Source organism: Hyaena hyaena, unplaced genomic scaffold (assembly GCF_003009895.1).
Source record: "Hyaena hyaena isolate Hyena2069 unplaced genomic scaffold, ASM300989v1 scaffold_622, whole genome shotgun sequence".
Taxonomy (NCBI): domain Eukaryota; kingdom Metazoa; phylum Chordata; class Mammalia; order Carnivora; family Hyaenidae; genus Hyaena; species Hyaena hyaena.
This window is the reverse complement of record NW_024081253.1, coordinates 522531-540806: the sequence shown is the minus strand read 5'-3', so window position 1 is coordinate 540806 and position 18276 is coordinate 522531. Positions and strand designations below refer to the sequence as shown.

At 38.4% G+C, this 18276-nt stretch overlaps 1 protein-coding gene across 1 annotated transcript; it reads right to left on the bottom strand.

Moving 5' to 3' along the window:
* Window positions 1-10010: 10010 nt before the first annotated feature.
* Window positions 10011-17428, bottom strand: GLRX2 (glutaredoxin 2). The gene is made up of 4 exons (XM_039257495.1): window positions 17225-17428; window positions 14142-14205; window positions 11114-11290; window positions 10011-10194 (listed from the first exon to the last, which is right to left on the bottom strand). Exons 1-4 carry the CDS (start codon window positions 17323-17325, stop codon window positions 10078-10080), a joined length of 459 nt encoding a protein of 152 aa, XP_039113426.1. The 5' UTR covers window positions 17326-17428; the 3' UTR covers window positions 10011-10077.
* Window positions 17429-18276: the final 848 nt, after the last annotated feature.

Sequence of the window (18276 nt, the reverse complement as noted above, 5' to 3'; positions counted from 1 at the left end):
AGTGACAAGAAAATGTCCCTTTCAAACTTATTTGACATATTAATGCTGGCTCTGTTATGTAGCCATTCCTTCAAGGCAGCTGGTAGCAATTTATAAATGTGATTTATCTGTTTTTTTGGGTTTTTTTTTTTTGTCAGCAAAGTAATGCTCACCCACCACCACCACCACCACCACCACCACCACCACCACCACCACTACCTCCTCCACACATTGCTTCAGATGTCATTCTGTTTTTAACTCTCTGTCAAGCATTGGATGTAAGGTGTTAGCCACATTTGATACATTAAAATATTATGTCCAGATTGACCGTAAAATTTAAGGAGCCTAGTATATAATAGTACTTGAAGTTTCAAAGTAAACCAAGATTTGTAAAAATTACAACATGGTCTAACTTTTTATTCCTAATAGAAATGTTAACTGGAATATAGCATAAAAGTTTATTTCCTTCAGTTATGTACTGGTCCTGTAGTGCTTTTAGGTGTTCACAAATAGTAATATTCAGTCCATCAGAGGAGTAAGATTAGATGTCACCTTTTTGAAATCTTTAGGTACATCTAATTAAATGGATTAGGGTAAGATTTAGGAAAGAAAAAAAAAATCTAAAGGGGGCCACTATTGAAGGGAACTCTGTTTTCAAATCATGAAATTTTAGAGCTGGAAGAAACCTTAGAAATTTTTAAAAGTTAATTTTTATGGGTAGCTTAAGGATCCAAGGTCTAAGAGTATGGCTCTGGAGCACTAAATCTAGCAATCTTGGGCTCTTCATTCCCATTCCAGAATTCATCTCCCCACAAAATGGGTGAAATAAAATTATTCAAGACTTTTATCTTTTTAGGTTTTAGGAAATAATGTATATACATGATTGATTTAGGAGTAGAAAAACAGAAATTGTGAACATGTATACTTTTATAGTTCATAGTAGTTCTCAAGCACAATGTCTTAATGACCTGTGTTGCTATATATAACATAGTCCTATAGAAAAAATTTTAAAACTTTACCTCATGAGTAAAATGTACTCAAGTGATAAAAAAGTTTTATTTTCTGAATTACTTTTAGGGTTATTGCTACATTAATATTTAGGGAAATGTTGCTGTTAAAAATCAATCCTAGTTAAAATAACTAAACGTTATTTCCTAGAAAATATGCAAATATTTTCAGGATATAGTTGTAATTAGTGAAACTAAAATTAATCTTATAATCCTAACCTTCCTTATTAATTGAAACCTCCTGAAAATTCCATTAACACCATTATATATTATTTAGTTTAGTTTTATGGGAACATAAGTGAGGAAGATGCTAGTGAGTGGAATTTAGTGTACCTCTTTGGAACCTCTTGTTTTATCTAACTTACTGTGTGACTATAGTCAACCAATTTAACATACCAATTTTGTTATCTTTAAAATGTAACCTAGATGATGATTGGATCTTAGAAGAATCAATTATTTAATATTTATATAGAAGTTTAAATTAGGAGGGCTTGCAATACAAATTAGAAATTTTTTAATTGAAAACATTCTTCATAGGAGTTAACGTATTTTGAATAAACTTTTAGAAATATCATTCAATAGGCTCAATAATTTGTTGTTTTAACAAACTTCCTGTTCTGAACGGGAAAATGTGGAAGAAAAATGTTTATAGTGAAGGTGAGTGTTGACTAAGTCAGTATTCTCTGATCAAGGAAAGGAACATATTCCAAGTCTAAGATCCACTTGGATAGACCTAGAAAAACAAACTTATACTCTAAGTGAAGAAACACTATTAATAACCGTTTGATTAATCTTCTAAAATAACAGGTAAATCCACAAATGATAGAATATAATTTTGTCAGGCTTTTGCCCTCATTTTATGAGATTTTGCAAAATAATATAAAATTGTTTTGGAAATTTAAGGCAAAATTCCTGAATGAATTGGAGGACCTGACAGTTCAGTGCAAAACATTTTAAAAAGTACATCTAGGGGCGTCTGGGTGGCTCAGTCGGTTGAGCATCTGGCTTCAGCTCAGGTCACGATCTCACAATCCGTGGGTTCAAGCCCCGCGTCGGACTCTGTGCTGACAGCTAGCTCAGAGCCTGGAGCCTGCTTCAGATTCTGTGTCTCCCTCTCTCTGTGCCCCTCCTCCGTTTGCTCTCTGTCTCATCTCTCAAAAAAATAAAAAGACATAAAAAAAGTTAAAAAAAAGATTGACTTTAAAAAAAAAAGTATATCTAAACCATAATTGTAGGAAAATCATTGTTATCACTCATTGGACCTACCCTAATTTGACCTAAATATTTCATACCCACAAATAAAAATTTCTTAAAAAGTGATGCCCTTACAGTAAGCTATCAAAAGTGAATAATTCTATTTGTGTATACCACAGGTTTGGGGTGATTGGTGAAGGCAGTGTCCTCTCTAGAGAAATGTCATACAGGCTCATTGTAAACATGCACAAGGAAGAATGAGGAAGAAAAAAAAGATAACACTATGAATTTAGTTGCATTTACTGTACAGATTTTATTTAGTATTTTCCTGATATCTGCTCCCTAATCTTATTTGTTGGAAGATTACTTTTATATCTCATTTTTTCTTTTGAAATTACTTTATTCTGACATTTTTGTCCTCTGTTTCTTGTCCTACTCTTACCTGGATAATAAAATGAATGACAGAAAAATCACCCATAGTTGGGTTTGGGATTCATCTTTTTGCAAATTTCCATTTGCTCCATATAGATTTAAGATCATATTTTTTCAAATTAATAATGGGCAGGTCTCTTGGAACAATAATTAGATTAGTATATTTTCTCCCCAAATCAAGTTACCCTTTGTGTTAGATGTTTGCAGAAATTTTGTGGCCTTTGGGTAAGATTATTTAGCCATTGGTTGCAATTATAGATCTACTTTGCTCTTAGAAAAATAATGAACTGAATACTCTTTCAGAAAATAGCACATCTCTAGGCTCATATTTCCATATAAAGATCACTTTCAAATCTTTTGTCTAAGTACTTCACTGCGTTTGTATATACGTTGTTTGTAGCATAAAAGATCCTGTAAATAACCTGTATTCACACTTAACATTTTTTTAATTGGTAAGTTTATTTGCTTTTGAAACATTAGGAAGTTAATTTAAAATTCCATGGTAATATTTTTTCATGTAGAAATCTAATATAGTTATTAAGCATACTGTTTGAATAAAATTATAGTAAGTGACACATTTTCCTAAACCCGGAAAGTAGCAAATTATATTGGAAATTGATAGAGAAATAAACTAGAGAAGTTACATTGCAAAATTCTATTACTGAATTAAGGCGTTTATTTTCAACGATTATGAATTTTGTAAATACAATGAAAATCTACAAAAGCTGTTTCTGAGCCTAAAGAGATTTTTCCCTTTGGTTCTATTTAATATAGCACCATGTATATTAATTTTATGAACACAATTGATACTTAATTTTAAAATATACTTAGATTTCTGTACTTTTAGAAGTTATCAGAAAACTGAACAAAACAAATAGTAAATTAACTACATTTCTGCTGTTTTCACTTAATGAACACTTGGATTGTTGAGTGTAGTAAATGAGGTAGAGCCTTGCTGTTTTATGTATTATTACCACAAAACTGATAGAAATTGAAGCTTTTGTTTAAAATACTAGGGGTTTTTTTGCAATGTAAACTGTAGAATCTTTATTCAGCCAAATTAAGTTTGAAGTATACAATGAATGAACAGTAATCAAAAAAATGTTTTTGTTGCTCTATTATTTTAAATATGGACTACATATAATGTGGCTTGGTATGACTAGACAAAGCTTTTGTAATGCACTTGAGTTATATTTTCTAACACTATTGCCAGCTTCTGATAATGAAGAAATTCTCCAAAGGGATATGAAATCCTCTTTTTTAAAAAAAATTGGTTGGGGGAGAGGTGTTTTAATCTAGTTCTAAACCATCTATTTGCTTTATATAAAGGCTTTGATTTCCATAAATGAACACTTAATATTTAAATTACACAGAACAATGCCTGCATAGAATAAAATTTAAGTGTGCAAGAGCCTTAAAGTGAAAAAAAAATGAATCTTCTGACTGCCTTAAAATATGACTAGCTCTCCTATAGGCATATTAGTTACATTCCGTAGGGTCTGTTCATTAAGTAATGCCTTAATAGTGTTAGTGTTTCTGAAGTACAGGAACTCTGAGGGTCTTTTAGAGCTTTCATTACATAATGAATGGAAATTTAACTGTTAAGTTTCATAAACTGATTGTACATTAGTAGTGTAAGCACCTATTAACAGGACAATCTGGGTACACCGATATGTTCTACATACGTGACTGTTAACATCAGTAATATTTTTGGTAGTTTAGGGTTTTTTATTGTTTGGTACAACAAATTATCCAAGAAGCTGGACTTTATGTAACATAATCTCCAGGACCAAGCTGCATATTTAAACACAATGAATGAAAATTACAGATGTACAGTTTCAAAAATGATTTAATTTTTTGAGGGAATTTTTGAAAACAAAAGGCAAATACTTTGTTTCAAGCCTATAACCAAATTCATTCAAAGAAGTGAATATAGTTGTAAAACATTGCAATTGCTGCAATAAAGAGTATCCAGGCCAGTGATCTGTTTAACTACATTCACATTTTTACATTCACTTTGCCTTTCAAAGCAGGAATATTTTATAGAACTGAAAGAAAACTTTAAATTGTCAAGCTGGTGCTTAAGGATATATACAAGTTTCATTTCAAAGGAAGGGACCCTGGGGGGTGGGGGTGGGGTGGTGTTTCTTAGCTCTGTTGATAAACTTACTGATGCTTTGTTGAGTCTTCCAAGTTTTCACTGTAAATAATACCTAACAATGTAATTGTGCTGTTTTCTGATAGAAAATGGATGAAATACTAAAGAATTAAATTTATTTCATGATAAAAGTTTTCACCAATACTGTGAAATCTTGATTTTCTCTCCTTTTCTAGCCTTGCAAAATACCATACTGAATACATCATTTTAGAATCGGGTTTCAGACTTACACTAGGAACTGTTTCTGGTCAGCTGTATTATTGTAGAAATTGATAGACACACCAAATAAACACTATGCACATCAAATAATTGTCTTTATTTTCTTTAAAAAACTAAGAATTTTAAGGTTATATGTCTTATTAAATCTAAGGCACTTAAGTGTTAGAATATTTGAATAAAATGAAATTAACATTGGCCTTTAAAAAAATGCTTCTAACTGTAGACAACTATATTTAAAATACATGTGGTTGAGGATTCTTTTCTAGTGGATCTGTGAACTTAGCCAAAATGCACATTCTAAGAGAGTTTTAAAACAGTATTCTTTCGTGAAAAAATTACTCAAAGTTACACTTGGGAAAAGTGATGTTAACACCAAAAGTCAATTATGCCAGCAAAAAGTTGGTTTCAGTGCCTGCCAATGCAGACGTTTATTTTTTCTCTGAATTCCCATAAAACTTCTGAAAACTCAGATCTAAGCTGTAGGCTCTGCAAAAGAGTAAGTTACATCAGAATGTACCTACGAAAAATTTGAACATTTTGTTGACTTTATAGTTCTCCATTTCAAGATGACGGTCAGCAGTTGTATGGAGAAAGAACACATACATGTCTGAACAGACGAAAACTAGACAAAAAGTATTTAACAATATTAAACCTTATCAAGAAGATGTGACTTTAAAAAATATTGTTCAAGTAGTAATATTTATAATATTAATAAACAATCCAGATATATTTAGACAAAAAGCTTTTTTTTTCTTAACAGCTTTTCACCTTCCCTAGTAGCTATTTTGTTGATTCAAGAATAAATTGATTAGTAATAAAATGAGAAACAAATGGCCCATTTTTAAAATATTGGTAGGCTACAGTAAATAGTTTATCTTCCAAATTGTAACATTAAAAACTAAATAGACTGGGGTGCCTGGGTGGCTCAGTCAGCTAAGTGTACGACTGGCTCAGGTCATGATCTCACAGTTTGTGGGTTCAAGCCCTGTGTTGGGCTCTGTGCTTAAACCCAACGTCATCCTTTCTAGCCTATAGGTTGGGAAAAACAGCTGCAGAAACAACTTCTACCTAGTTTTGCCTGAGATTTATATTATATTTTCATCAAGCTGTACGATGTTACAGACTGAAGTCTCCACAAAATTTGTATGTTGAAACTATAATCCCTGGTGTGATGGTACATGATGATTGGCCCTCTAGGAAGGTAATTAGGTCTTGAGGGTGGAGACCTCAAGATGGCTTAGTGCCTTTGTAAGAAGAGACAGGAGAGCTTGCTTTCTCTCTGATCTGGAGACCAGGAAGGGGGCCATCACCAAGATCTTGGACTTCCGAGCTTCCAGAATCTGAGAAATAGATATTTGGACTATCTAAACCATCCAGTCTATGGCAGCCCAAGCTAACATATGAGAAGGGAGAAGAAATGGAAATCCACCCCCTCCACCCCAAATCTTAGCTAGGACTTCAGAAAACCCTGATGGGTCTACAAGAAAACCATACATCCCTCTGAGCCATTGTAATCATAGCCATTTTACATATTGAGAAGTCTATATACTAAGCACCATGCTGTGTGATTTATGTTCTTTCCATTTCTCTAAATACTAAGGACAATGTTATCCATATTTTATAAAAAAAAAAAATTTATCGTTCAAAGAAATTATCACCTACCTACTGGTCACACCCAGTTAAGTGTGATTTGTGACGTGAATACTAATCTGTTTTAATAGATATAATCACTGTTAACTGCTAGTATTGATTTTTTTTTCACTGAGAATTTGATAGTTTATTATAGTCCCCTATACGAATCCCTCCCCCCGCCACCCTAGGCTTTGCAACTAGTCCATTTCAGTTAAAACTAAAAGTCTTGCGAGGGGCACCTGGGGTGCCCTGTCAGTTAAGCATCCTACTCAATTTCGCCTCAGGTTGTGATCTTGCAGTTTTGTGGGTTTGATCCCCTCATCAGGCTCTGCACTGACGCCAAGAGTCTGCTTGGGATTCTCTGTCCCCACTCTTTCTGCCCCTCTCCCACTTGTGCTGTCTCTGACTCCCTCGAGAAAAAGTTAACTTAAAAAAAAAAACAAAGTCTTGGCCAAACAGGATTGGCATGTCAGGGCACCTGTTCAGTCCCAGAGGGCGGTCCCTCAAACCCCCCCTTCGGATACCAATCTGCCCGACACTAGGTATCACCTGTTATTCTGACTGACCAGCTATAGATGAGAGTTCCAAGGACCCAGTCCCTGGATCCACTGATTTGCTAGAAAGCTCACAGAACTCAGAGAAACATTTTAGTTAATAGATTACTGGTGTGGTTGCTGTTGTTAGTCTACTTATTCTGAGAGAGTTCTAGCAGGGAAGGGGGAGACAGAGGGGGAGAGAGAATCCCAAGCAGGCTCTGCACCAGCAGCACAGAGCCCAACTTGAAGCTCAGTCTCAGAAACTGTGAGATCATGACCTGAGCTGAAACCAAGAGCTGGACTCTTAACTAACAGAGCCACCCAGGTGCCGCATTTACTGGCTTATTTTAAAAGGACATAGCAAGGGGTGAGACACCTGGGTGTCTCAGTCCAATTTCGGCTCACATCATAATTTCATAGTTCATGAGTCCAAGTCCCCCAACAGGCTCTTAAAAACATTTTTTAAAAAATGAAAAATAAATAAATAAGAGGACATAGCAAGAATAGCCAGATGGAAGAGATATAAGGCAAGGTATCAGGAAAGGGTGGGAGCTTCCATCCTCTTTCTGGGAATGTTACTCTCATTCCTAAATGTCCACATGTCCACCAACCCTGTGTGCAAAGAAGTTCTGCAAACCTTGTCCTTTGGGTTCTTATAGAGGCTTCATTGCATAGTCATGATTGGTTAAATCATTGGCCAATGAGGGCAAACAATGTCCAGTCCCTCTTCCTCACCTACAGTATAGGAAAGTTCCTACACTGTCGTCACAAGGTTGCTTCTCCTGGCAACCAGCTCCCATCCTTCTGGGTGTTCTCAAAAGTCTTCTCATCAAAGACACCTTTATCACTCTCATCACAGGAACTTCCAAGGGTTTTAGAGGCTGTATGCCAGGAATGGGATTAAGACCAAATATGTATTTCTTATTATAAATTACAGTAACACAAGGTAGCAGATTTCCTCTACTCTCTAACAAAAATTTTACAACACAGCAAACATATAAAACTTCTCGTGACAGGGGCGCCTGGGTGGCTTAGTCGGTTAAGCGTCTGACTTTTGCTTAGGTCATGATCTCGCGGTTAGTGGGTTCAAGCCCCGCGTCGGGCTCTGTGCTGACTGCCAGCTCGGAGCCTGGAGCTTGTTTCAGTCTGTGACTCCCTCTCTCTCTGACCCTCCCCTGCTCACGCTGTGTCTCTCTCTCTCCTAGAAATAAAAAAAAACAAAAAACAAAAAAAAACAAAAAACTTCTCATGACATAATGTAGAATAAAGGGCTAAAGGACATTGCATTCTCCGTTCCATTCCGGTGTTATAATTTACCATATGAGAATGAAATAGTCCAGATTCTTCAAGGTCTCCTAAATGGCAGTTTAAGAAGTCCATGGAGGAAGCACCATTGATGGCATAGAGCCAAAGAAGCTCCCAGATGCCTTCTGCAGAACTATCCCAGCTTCCTTCGTCCATCTAGACCAGAATGCAAAAGCACTTCTCTTCTCTTACAATGCAGTCCTCCCACCTTTGAGAAGGATTTTTCTCTTCCCAGCATCTGGCATCTGCCGTGGTGACTCTGTGGGATCATCTAGGAAAATGCTTCCTAGGAAGTGCACTTAAAAAATTCTTGTTGAGGGGCACCTGGGTGACTCAGTCACTTAAGCATCTGGCTTTGGCTCAGGTTCTGAGTTAGAGCCCTGTGTCCAGGCTCTGTGCTGACAGCTCAGAGCCTGGACTCTGCTTCAGATTCTGTGTCTCCCACTCTCTGCCCCTTCCCTGCTCGTGCTCTCTTTCAAAAATAAATAAATAAATAAATATTTTAAAAATTCAGTTAACTTATTGAGGAGCCTGAAATAGGGATGTGATTAATAATGTATTCAAAATATTTTTAATTCTTCTAAAATAAAACTTCCAAAAGACAAATCTTACGTTTATCTGAGATAAGATTACATCAGTCATAGAATCAAAGACTATCTACATCAGAAATTATTTAAGGGACAGCTTAATCTCCCCATCCAATACTTTGATCTCTTATGGAACATTTCCAACACCCTTTCAACACAGTTTGGAAAGTAGAATTTTCCACTTCACAATAAATCTCAAGTACATTTCTGAACTATTTCAAAAATTCATCTTCATAAAATGTTGAAATCTTTCTCCTTATAATTTCTGCCCCTTAGGTATAGTTCTGTTCCCTGGAACTACTACGTCATTAAAGGAGTAATCTGGTTTCTCTGAAATAAATTTCATCCATCTGACAAAGTTAATATATTTCTTTTACCCTAGAAGTACAAAGTGTGAAGGTTTGTCTTAATATAGTACAAGGATATCCCTACTGAGCTGACAGCCATATCTGGGAAAACCTTACATTTTAAAGAGAAATTACAAAGCAGTCCTCACCACTGAAAGCCATGAAAGGTAAGGAATTAACTCCTTCTGAATACTACACAGAATAAAGAATCCCAAATGCTTAGCTTCTGGCTTCTGGTTGTAAAATTCATATATAAATTCCTAAAGGCTTTTTTTTTTTTAAGTAGGCTCCACATCCGGAGTGGAGCCTAATGCAGGGCTTGAAATCATGACCCTGAGATAAAGACCTGAGCTGAGATAAAGACTCAGACACTAAACCAACTGAGCCACCAAGGTACCCCCATATTTAAGTTCCTAATAAAACACAGCCTCTCTTTATCTTTTGATACAACTCCACCCATTTAGTTTTAAATATCATCCCCTCTTCTCAAGAGTTGGCAAGTAGGAAGAGATTTCCAAAGCAATTTATTGCTCATCACTTTTAGAACTTTCTCATAAAGATAATTTACATTTTTAAAATGTCATCAAACATTTAAAAGACATTATCAGGCATGATAATTTTAAATCACTGACATTTTATTAGCAACATTATGAGCACCAACATCACTAAAATTCCTTCCTCTTACTTTTTTTTTAAGTAACATTGATGAACTAGTGGAAGTAATTTCCCTTCTTTGTGAAGCCTGTGAGTGTCAGTTGCACCTCCAATAAAAGTTCCATTGACAAATATTCTCGGTACCTGTTGAATAAAGAAAAGATTAAGTGTCACTCTATTGTTAGAGGTATAAGACCATTTCACATAATAGTAATAGATGCTCACACTCTGGGCACTTTTATACGCCGGATGTCAGACTACCCTCTTGCACAAAGTATATACTTAAATCTTCACAACCCTTGAGGCAGGTACTATTTTTAGCCTTATTTTGGAAAGAAATGAAGCACAGGAACTTGCCCAAAGTCACAATGATAGTAAATGAGAGAGCTAAGATTTAAATCAAGGGCAATCTGACATTCAAGCCCATCCTACTAATTGCTATGGCATATAAAAGGTAACCTAGTACAGTCTGTAATTACTGTTTATATGTTTAGGTGGTTATTTCGTAGGTGGTTCTTTGTTTACTAAAAGGGAAGATCATGCTATTAAACATCTTCCATGGAAACAGAAACAAGAAGGGAAATAGCGACACTGTATATTTTCCTGACAATGCATTTCACTGAAAAAAATGCTTATTATTAGACAAATTTCAGGAATCTAAAAACATGAAGAACGAAAGCACTCCTATTAGCACTGTACTTGAAGACTGACCCCTGGTCTGTAGTGTTCAAGTAAAGGGAGGGATTTCACCTTAAGGGCTCCAGAAGGATCTTAAAGATTCACAAACACTCATGACAACACTATTACCCCACCCTCCCAGTCAAAACACACACACACTAACACACACATATGCACACATGGCAAGAATAAAAATAAAATGAATGAACTCTGCTGTATCCCAGTCTCTGAATCTTGTTCCCAAGTCTGCCATTTGTTTATCAATACAAAATTCTTAGACGATGAGTAAACGCCTGGCTCACTTTTCCTCACAAGAGGGTCTAGGCTCTAGGTGACCCAAGTCACCACCTATTTGGGGGAAAAGCACCACAGAGGAGATACTCACAGTTCTTTCACCAGTCATTTTGTACAGAGCATCTTGAAATTGACTTCCATATTCAAGCAGGTCCAGTTCCACCACTTTATAGTTAACATTCATGTCATGGAAAAGTTTTTTTGCCATTGTACAGTAAGAACAAGATGTTTTTGAGAAAATCACCACACAATTATCAGAAATTGTTTCCTGAAGTCAAACAAAGAAAATAATTATTTTAATTCTAGGCATTATCTTCTGTAAAGAAATCATGATTATAATGGAAAGGGTATGGATTTTGGAGTCTCATGATACAGTGCTCAAATTCAGTCCCATCATCTATTTTCTTATCTGTACATTGAGAATATTATTCATTTCAAAGGGATGTTTTTAGGGAAAAAGATGTAACAGATGGAAAGTTGACATGAAGTGGTAACAATAATCATACCATTATATCCAGCAAACATTTCTGTGTGCCAGACACAATTCTTAACATCTAACCTTTACTAGCTCATTTAAACCTCACTATACTATAATCCTGAGATAAGGTCCAATTATTATCTCTGCTTTACAGATGGGGAAAGTGAGGCACAGAGGAAGCTAAGTGACTTCCTCATGGTTCTCATCTAGTAAGAGCTGGAGAGATGGGATTTTAACCTAGGCAAGTATAACTCTACAGTCCAGGCATTTAAACTCTGTTACACTGTCTCTTAAATACTCAGATATTCAGAAGTTAACGCCTTACCTTCCTTAATTTTAATCATGAGGACTGATTTATGATTTCTCTTTAAGATGTAAGGCTTTGGGGTGGGGGGGGCGTGCCTGGGCAGCTCAGTCAGTTGGGTGTCTGACTTCGGCTCAGGTCATGATCTCACAGTTCATGGGTTCGAGCCCTGCTAGCTGACAGCTAGCTCAGAGCCTGGAGCCTGTTTCAGATTCTGTGTCTCCCTCTCTCTCTGACCCTCCCCTGCTCATGCTGTCTCTCTCTCTCTCTCAGAAATAAATAAAAAAACATTAAAAAATTAAAAAAAAAAAAGATGTAAAGCTTTGGGGCACCTGGGTGGCTCAGTCAGTTAAGCAGCCAACTCCTGATCTTGGCCCAGGTGATGACCTCACAGTTCATGAGTTCAAGCCCAGCATCAGGCTCTGCACCAACAGTGCTTGGGATTTTGTCTTTCCTTCTTTCTCTGCCCCTTAAATAAATAAACTTAAAATAAATAAATAAATTTAAAAATAAACTTAAAAAAAAAAAACAGCCTGCCCCTCAACTTCTACTCCTTCCTGTGTATCTTTATAGTAAAAATATAGATAGATAAGTAGATAGATACTGTGTGTGTGTGTGTGTGTTTGTATTACAGTATTGAAAAGGCATTCTTATATTGTTTTTCCTGGAAAACCTACTACCAGAAATGCTGATTCAATGGGTTCCAGGCAGAAGTCAGAAATACTTATAAAAGGGGCACCTGGGTGGCTCAGTGGATTAAGCTTCTTGATTTCCGCTCAAGTCATGATCTCAAGGTTTGTGAGTTCACGCCCCACAGTCTCTGCACTGACTGTGTGGAGCCTACTTGGGATTCTATCCCCTGCTTACGCATGTGTGCGCTCTCTCTCTTTCAAAATAAACTTTAGAAAATAAATTTTAAAAAAGAAACTATTTAAAAAAACGTCCCAGATGATTCTACAATCAGCCTGGTCTGGAAACGACTCTCCAGGTCTTTATCACAAAGACCATGAGACTTTGCTATGCATTTGCGTCACCTGTGAAATTTGTTTTCTTTTTTTGTCTCTAAATATTTGAATGTCCAGATCCTTCAAGAGATTCTGAACAGACAGGTCTAGCACCCAAGCATCTGTCTAAGTTGTTCTCATGTGGGTCATAAGCAACACCTTCAAGATGAAAGCCAAAAATCAAAGGGTAAAGTACTGAGGCAAAGTAATTCTAAAGGTACATCCATCCTTGGATGTCAGAAGGATTTTAAGGCACAGGCTTGCTGTCTGCAAGCAGGTCTACTTTTATGCTTTCTCTTCTCCTTATTCATAATATTCAGTATAGAAGTCTGTCTCAGAGAAAGCCAGCCACATTGGAAATGTATTAATGAATCCATGTTACAGATGAAAACACTGAGGCTGAGAAGTTAACAATACTAGGATTTTACCCAACCTGTCCCAACACCACAGCCAGGGTGCTCTTTCCTCCACCAGGCTGTAGGCACACTGAAACTGTCAGTCACAGAGCTGAGCATCCTGGGTGCTGATATGTAGTAAAAACAGTGACGAAGAGCTTCCAAAGTGAGTTGAAACTCAAGGTGACAGTAACAGTTCCTCGAACAATCCTTCTCACCTTCTCTCAAGCTCAACCTTGCTAAGTATTCATGATTTTGTATTCTTGTTTTCAGAGGTAATTCCCTTACAACAGGCTTCTAGCATTGCTGTTACATTCGTCAGCTGTGAGTCAATACTTCTTTAGCCAAATAAATTAAAGGCAGAAATGTTACATATGTGGTGGCAGTTGGTGGTGAAGATCAGAGAAAGAAAAACATGAGTACGTGTTGTAGACTGCAAGGGAAGAAAAACATACATACAAGAGAAGTTTTTTGAGGCAGAATTAACTGGGTTTTGCAATGGAAAGAAGGGAAAATAGTACAGAGGAGCACACGGTGTTCCTGAGGGGACCATTCATTGAGTAACTACAACATACAAAGTTCTGTGTTAGTGAAGAAAGCTGTTAAACAGCTTCTCAGGCCAAAATCAAACACAATTGCTGGCTAAAAACAGTAGACCTGAAGTAGGTCTGATGGAAAGGAAGAGCTAACCCCACAGACGGAACTCAGAGGGAGTAAAGATTCTATTAATAATAAATCTCATAAATTTTGACTACCAAAATGATCTAGAACTTTCCTGCCACATGGATCATTTTGATAGCAAATTTTAAAATATATATTTAGTAATCCATTTGTTGAGCTATGTTAGTTTGGATACTGAAAAAGTACATTTAAATGTGTAAGACACAATTCTTTTTCCACAGAGGAGAGTTTTTTCCTACATCTCCCACATCACTCACTTGAATCTGATTCACAGGAGCAGTTGCTGACTTCCCCAAAGATGATGATGTGCTGTTCCCCATCCTAAAAAGAAATTTAAAAGGCAGTGCAGCTTTAAACATTAAAGATAATGTATCATTAAAGATAATATATCAGATGAGATCCATTTGATGAAAACCTGATATGCAGATATATATCCAAATCTATGAAATAGAAAAAAAGAGTTTTACTTATTAGAAAATAGCAGTTTACCAAGTACTTGTTTACTAAAACCAAAAAGGACTATGTGTTTCTCTAACTAGCCTCCTAATATCCTTAATTACTTGGTTAAACCACATTTACTGTGTTTAAAGCCTGGTACACTCTTACTTCTGAACACAGAATTCAAATAGACTGTCCTAAAGACTGACCTTATGACCTGACCATTCGCTTAATGGTTTCCACTTTCTTATTAAAACATGCCAAATCTCCATGAATAACAGAGAACCTACAGAGATTCAAAGATTTTAAGGAAACTAACGTATCTCAACCATACCATCCATAACTCCAAGTTCCTAATCCGTAAAGTGGGAACATTAGTCACTCCTCCCTCAAAGGGTTTTATGAAGATTAAATGAATTGATAAAAAGTAGAACAGTGCCTTGATCACAGTATATGTTCAGTAATGTTTAACATTATTCCTATCATTCCCTGATTACAGGGACCCTCTAGATATTTATTATCTAAAACCTAGCTGTTAGGAGCTTATAAAAGGAGGCATTCATTATAATAGGAATATATCCACTAAAAATTGACTAGTTTTGTATCACCAAATCTCTGTCTATGCCTAAAACCTTTCCCCATCCACTCCATCCTTCATCAGCCAGCACCTACTGCACTGTGCAAACCATATCCAGCATCCAGATGCAAACTAATTACAGTAAAATTACAAATCTTACAAAAGAATCATAAAATAATAGATTTCAAAAGAGAACTACTCAAATTATCTAAAGATTGAGAATAAGATAAAGAACTGAAGCTTCAAATATTTCAAAAAATATTCTTATGACTATGTTCAAAACTCAAGTTTTGATAGAAAAAAATTCTCCCTCCAAACCTTTCATTCATTCACTGGGAGTGTATTTAAAATTTAAATGTCGGGGGCACCTAGCTGGCTTCGTCAGTAGAGCACGCAACTCTTGATCTTGGGGTTGTGAGTCTGAGCCCCACATCAGGCACAGAACTTACTTTAAAAAAAATAGATTTTTTACATATTATCCTTGGAAGAAGAGCAGCTGATCTATACAGCCATGCCTAGACACTTAGAATAAGGATGCTATAGCAAACATCACCTTCAGTAATCACAAAGTCAGAGACAAACTATTCAAGGAACATTGTAACATTAGAACTCCCCAATGTTCACAATCTATTAATCCTTGCTTCCCAATGGTTAACAAGGAAATCTTTAAAACAAAAAGGGCCTGTGTGCTTATCTCAGGGAACGGGTTAGGAGTGGCAAGCTAGGGAGACTGCAGCCAATTTAGGAAGACCGCAAAGGGTGCAAATTAAGAAAAAAGCAGGCTGAGTTCCTGGAGCCTAAACCAGAGAGGGGGAAAAGGGGCTAAGCAGCACTAACCTGGACCTAAGAAGGTGCTGTAAAGTAATAAATCAGCAACCTATCTGGTTTATCAACCAAGAAGACAAGTTCCTTTCATCTCTAGTCCAGCATCTAATCATTGTTCCCAAACCATCTACTACCATATTTACTACTGAAGCTATTCCAGTAGAACCTATACAGGAATGTTTCCCTGGGCAGTGAGAGGAAGTAGGAGGTACATCTAAAATATCACCCTCTACCCACCCAAATAAAAGAATAAGTTTCTGGAAAGCAACGTTCTCCTTCCATTCTGGTTAAGCTTGGCAAAAAGTTATTTCCCAATAAGGAAAAGACATCAACAGAGATGTGCACAAGCAATGTTTCACTTCAATACTCTTGTACCCAGTAGCCATAACACATTTATGGAGCACCTACTACATACTAAATATGCAAAATGCTAAATGCCCCAGAGATAGATATCACTAGAAAAAACACTCAAGGATATGACAGTCAAATAATTAACACCACGTGATTAGTACCTTCCCAACTGGGTCACCTGCTTAGCCAAGAAAGTCTTGGAGTGCCTGTGTGGCTCCCTCACTTAAGCGTGGGACTCTTGATTTTGGCTCAAGTCATGATCTCAGGGCTCATGGAATGGAGACCCACCTGAGGCTCTGCATTGACCACATGGAGCCTGCTTGGGATTCTCTCTCCCCCTCTTTCTCTTTCTCTGGCGCTCCCCAGCTCTCTCTCTCTCAAAATAAATAAATAAACAAACATTAAAAAAAGGAAAAAGTTTGTGGAGTCTTGCACAACTGGTCGGAGTTACCAAACCAAGTAAGTAGGAAGAGACTCCAAGACAGAAGGTTGGCTGCAAAGTGGCAGACACTGATTTTCCAACTTGCAGAACCACCTTGGGGCAGCTGCTGGGGCCTGAGGGTGACACAGCATCAGCCCAGGCAGTGGATACTCCATGGCACTGGGAAGGCACAGGCAACGCAATCCTCATCGGTCTAGCCAGAGGCGACATCAACGTAAGTCACAGTCCCCATCCTCAAAGACTTGGCCATTTAGCAGGAAGCGGGCTCCTTCGCTTCCTCCAGCAGCGCTGTCAGGCTTAGCAAATAAAAATGCAGAAGGCTCGAATTTTAGAACTTCTAAGTTTAGCACTTCACGTAAAAAGCAAGTGACTGTTTAGTCTAAGTATGATCCGTGCAGTGTGTGGGATACACGAAGACTAAACAAATATTCGCTGTTTATCTGAAATCCCTATTTATTATGAGGGCGGAGGGGGAGGGTTCCAAGTGACCACGACTCGGGTATTTCCAGCCTAAGGGTCACAGGATCCAACAGTCCACACAACCGCTTAGGGCACCATTCTCCCCCCACCTTTCCTGGGCTCCCTCCACTTTCGAGGGCCCCCCACCCCGGCGCCAGGGGAAGAGGCGCCCGCGCCCACCGTCCGGTCCAGACCCCCGCGAGGCCTCCGCGCCACGCCGAGCCCTTCCTGCCCGCCGCGCCCCGTACCCGGAGGCCGCAGCTCCGGGTGCCCGACCTAACCGGCCCGCGGAGCCGCTCCCGCGCGCGATCAGCCGAGTTCCCGGCAGCGCCGCGCGGCACCAGGACATGGTCGGAGCGCCGGCCCGCGGCGAGCGGAGAGAGCGGCGACCGCGGCCGGGGAGAGCTCGCCTCCGCCGGCGGGTCCTCCCGCCGCACGCCCGGCCCCGGGTGCGCCGGGCGCGCCTCGCCCCGCCCCGCCGGGCTGCCCGCGCCGCCGCCGGTCTCAGCGCGGAGTCCGGCTCAGTGCGGCGCACGTGTAGTTGAGCGGCTGCGCAGGCCGCCGCGACGCCTCACCTGCCGGCCGCCGGGGCTCGGCCCGGCCCCACACCGGTTTCTCTATGGGGCTAGGGACGCGCAAAGAGACTCGCTGGCCGGTGGAAACAGCGCGCGGGGACTGTGGCCAACATTCTGGCGAAACGGAGAAGAAAAAGGACTGAAAGAGAATCGAAATGCCCGGGATGTTTACATCAAGATGGTAGCGTCTTCGCAACTTCCGGTCGGACAGGTGTCTCTGTCCGTGAAGTGAGAGCCTGACCACGTCATCTTTAAATTAGGCTACTGATCAAGAACCCGTATAAATCGTGGGACTCTTAGGTTTACATCCAGAATTGAAAGAAAAAAGGAACCCAACGCAGAACGCTCATTCCAAAGAAAACAAAACTTGTGTTTATAAAAAAATGAAAATAGAAAATAAAACGTGACATGGTTACAGGGGTGTATTGCCATGGCTTTCAAAATAGGGAAGTGCTGTTAATGGCGACATTGTGCCACTCGTGGTAATAATAGAGCTTGGCGCGTTGCTATGCAAGTTGAGAGGGTTAGGCCTTTATATTTATTTACTGAGGACATTGAGGTCTATTTAAGGTCAAAAGGCAAATACGGTATTTTTAAAATTCTAAGCAGTTATTGGAACACCGACCTTTTTGGATCCTTCATATTCGACTAGCTAAGTTTAAGATTCGTGTGGTATTTGTAAATTTAGATCGTCTGTTTCTGACCTGCTTTTCCTATTTTCTAGT

Bases quoted from the DNA above. Each gene is read 5' to 3' on its own strand.
- GLRX2 (XM_039257495.1), bottom strand. From the start codon at position 17,325: ATGTCCTGGTGCCGCGCGGCGCTGCCGGGAACTCGGCTGATCGCGCGC. The intron at 14,206-17,224 runs GTACGGGGCGCG...ATTTCTTTTTAG, and splicing joins CCCGGAGCTGCGGCCTCCGG to GATGGGGAACAGCACATCAT. The intron at 10,195-11,113 runs GTGAGTATCTCC...TTTATTCAACAG, and splicing joins AAATGACTGGTGAAAGAACT to GTACCGAGAATATTTGTCAA.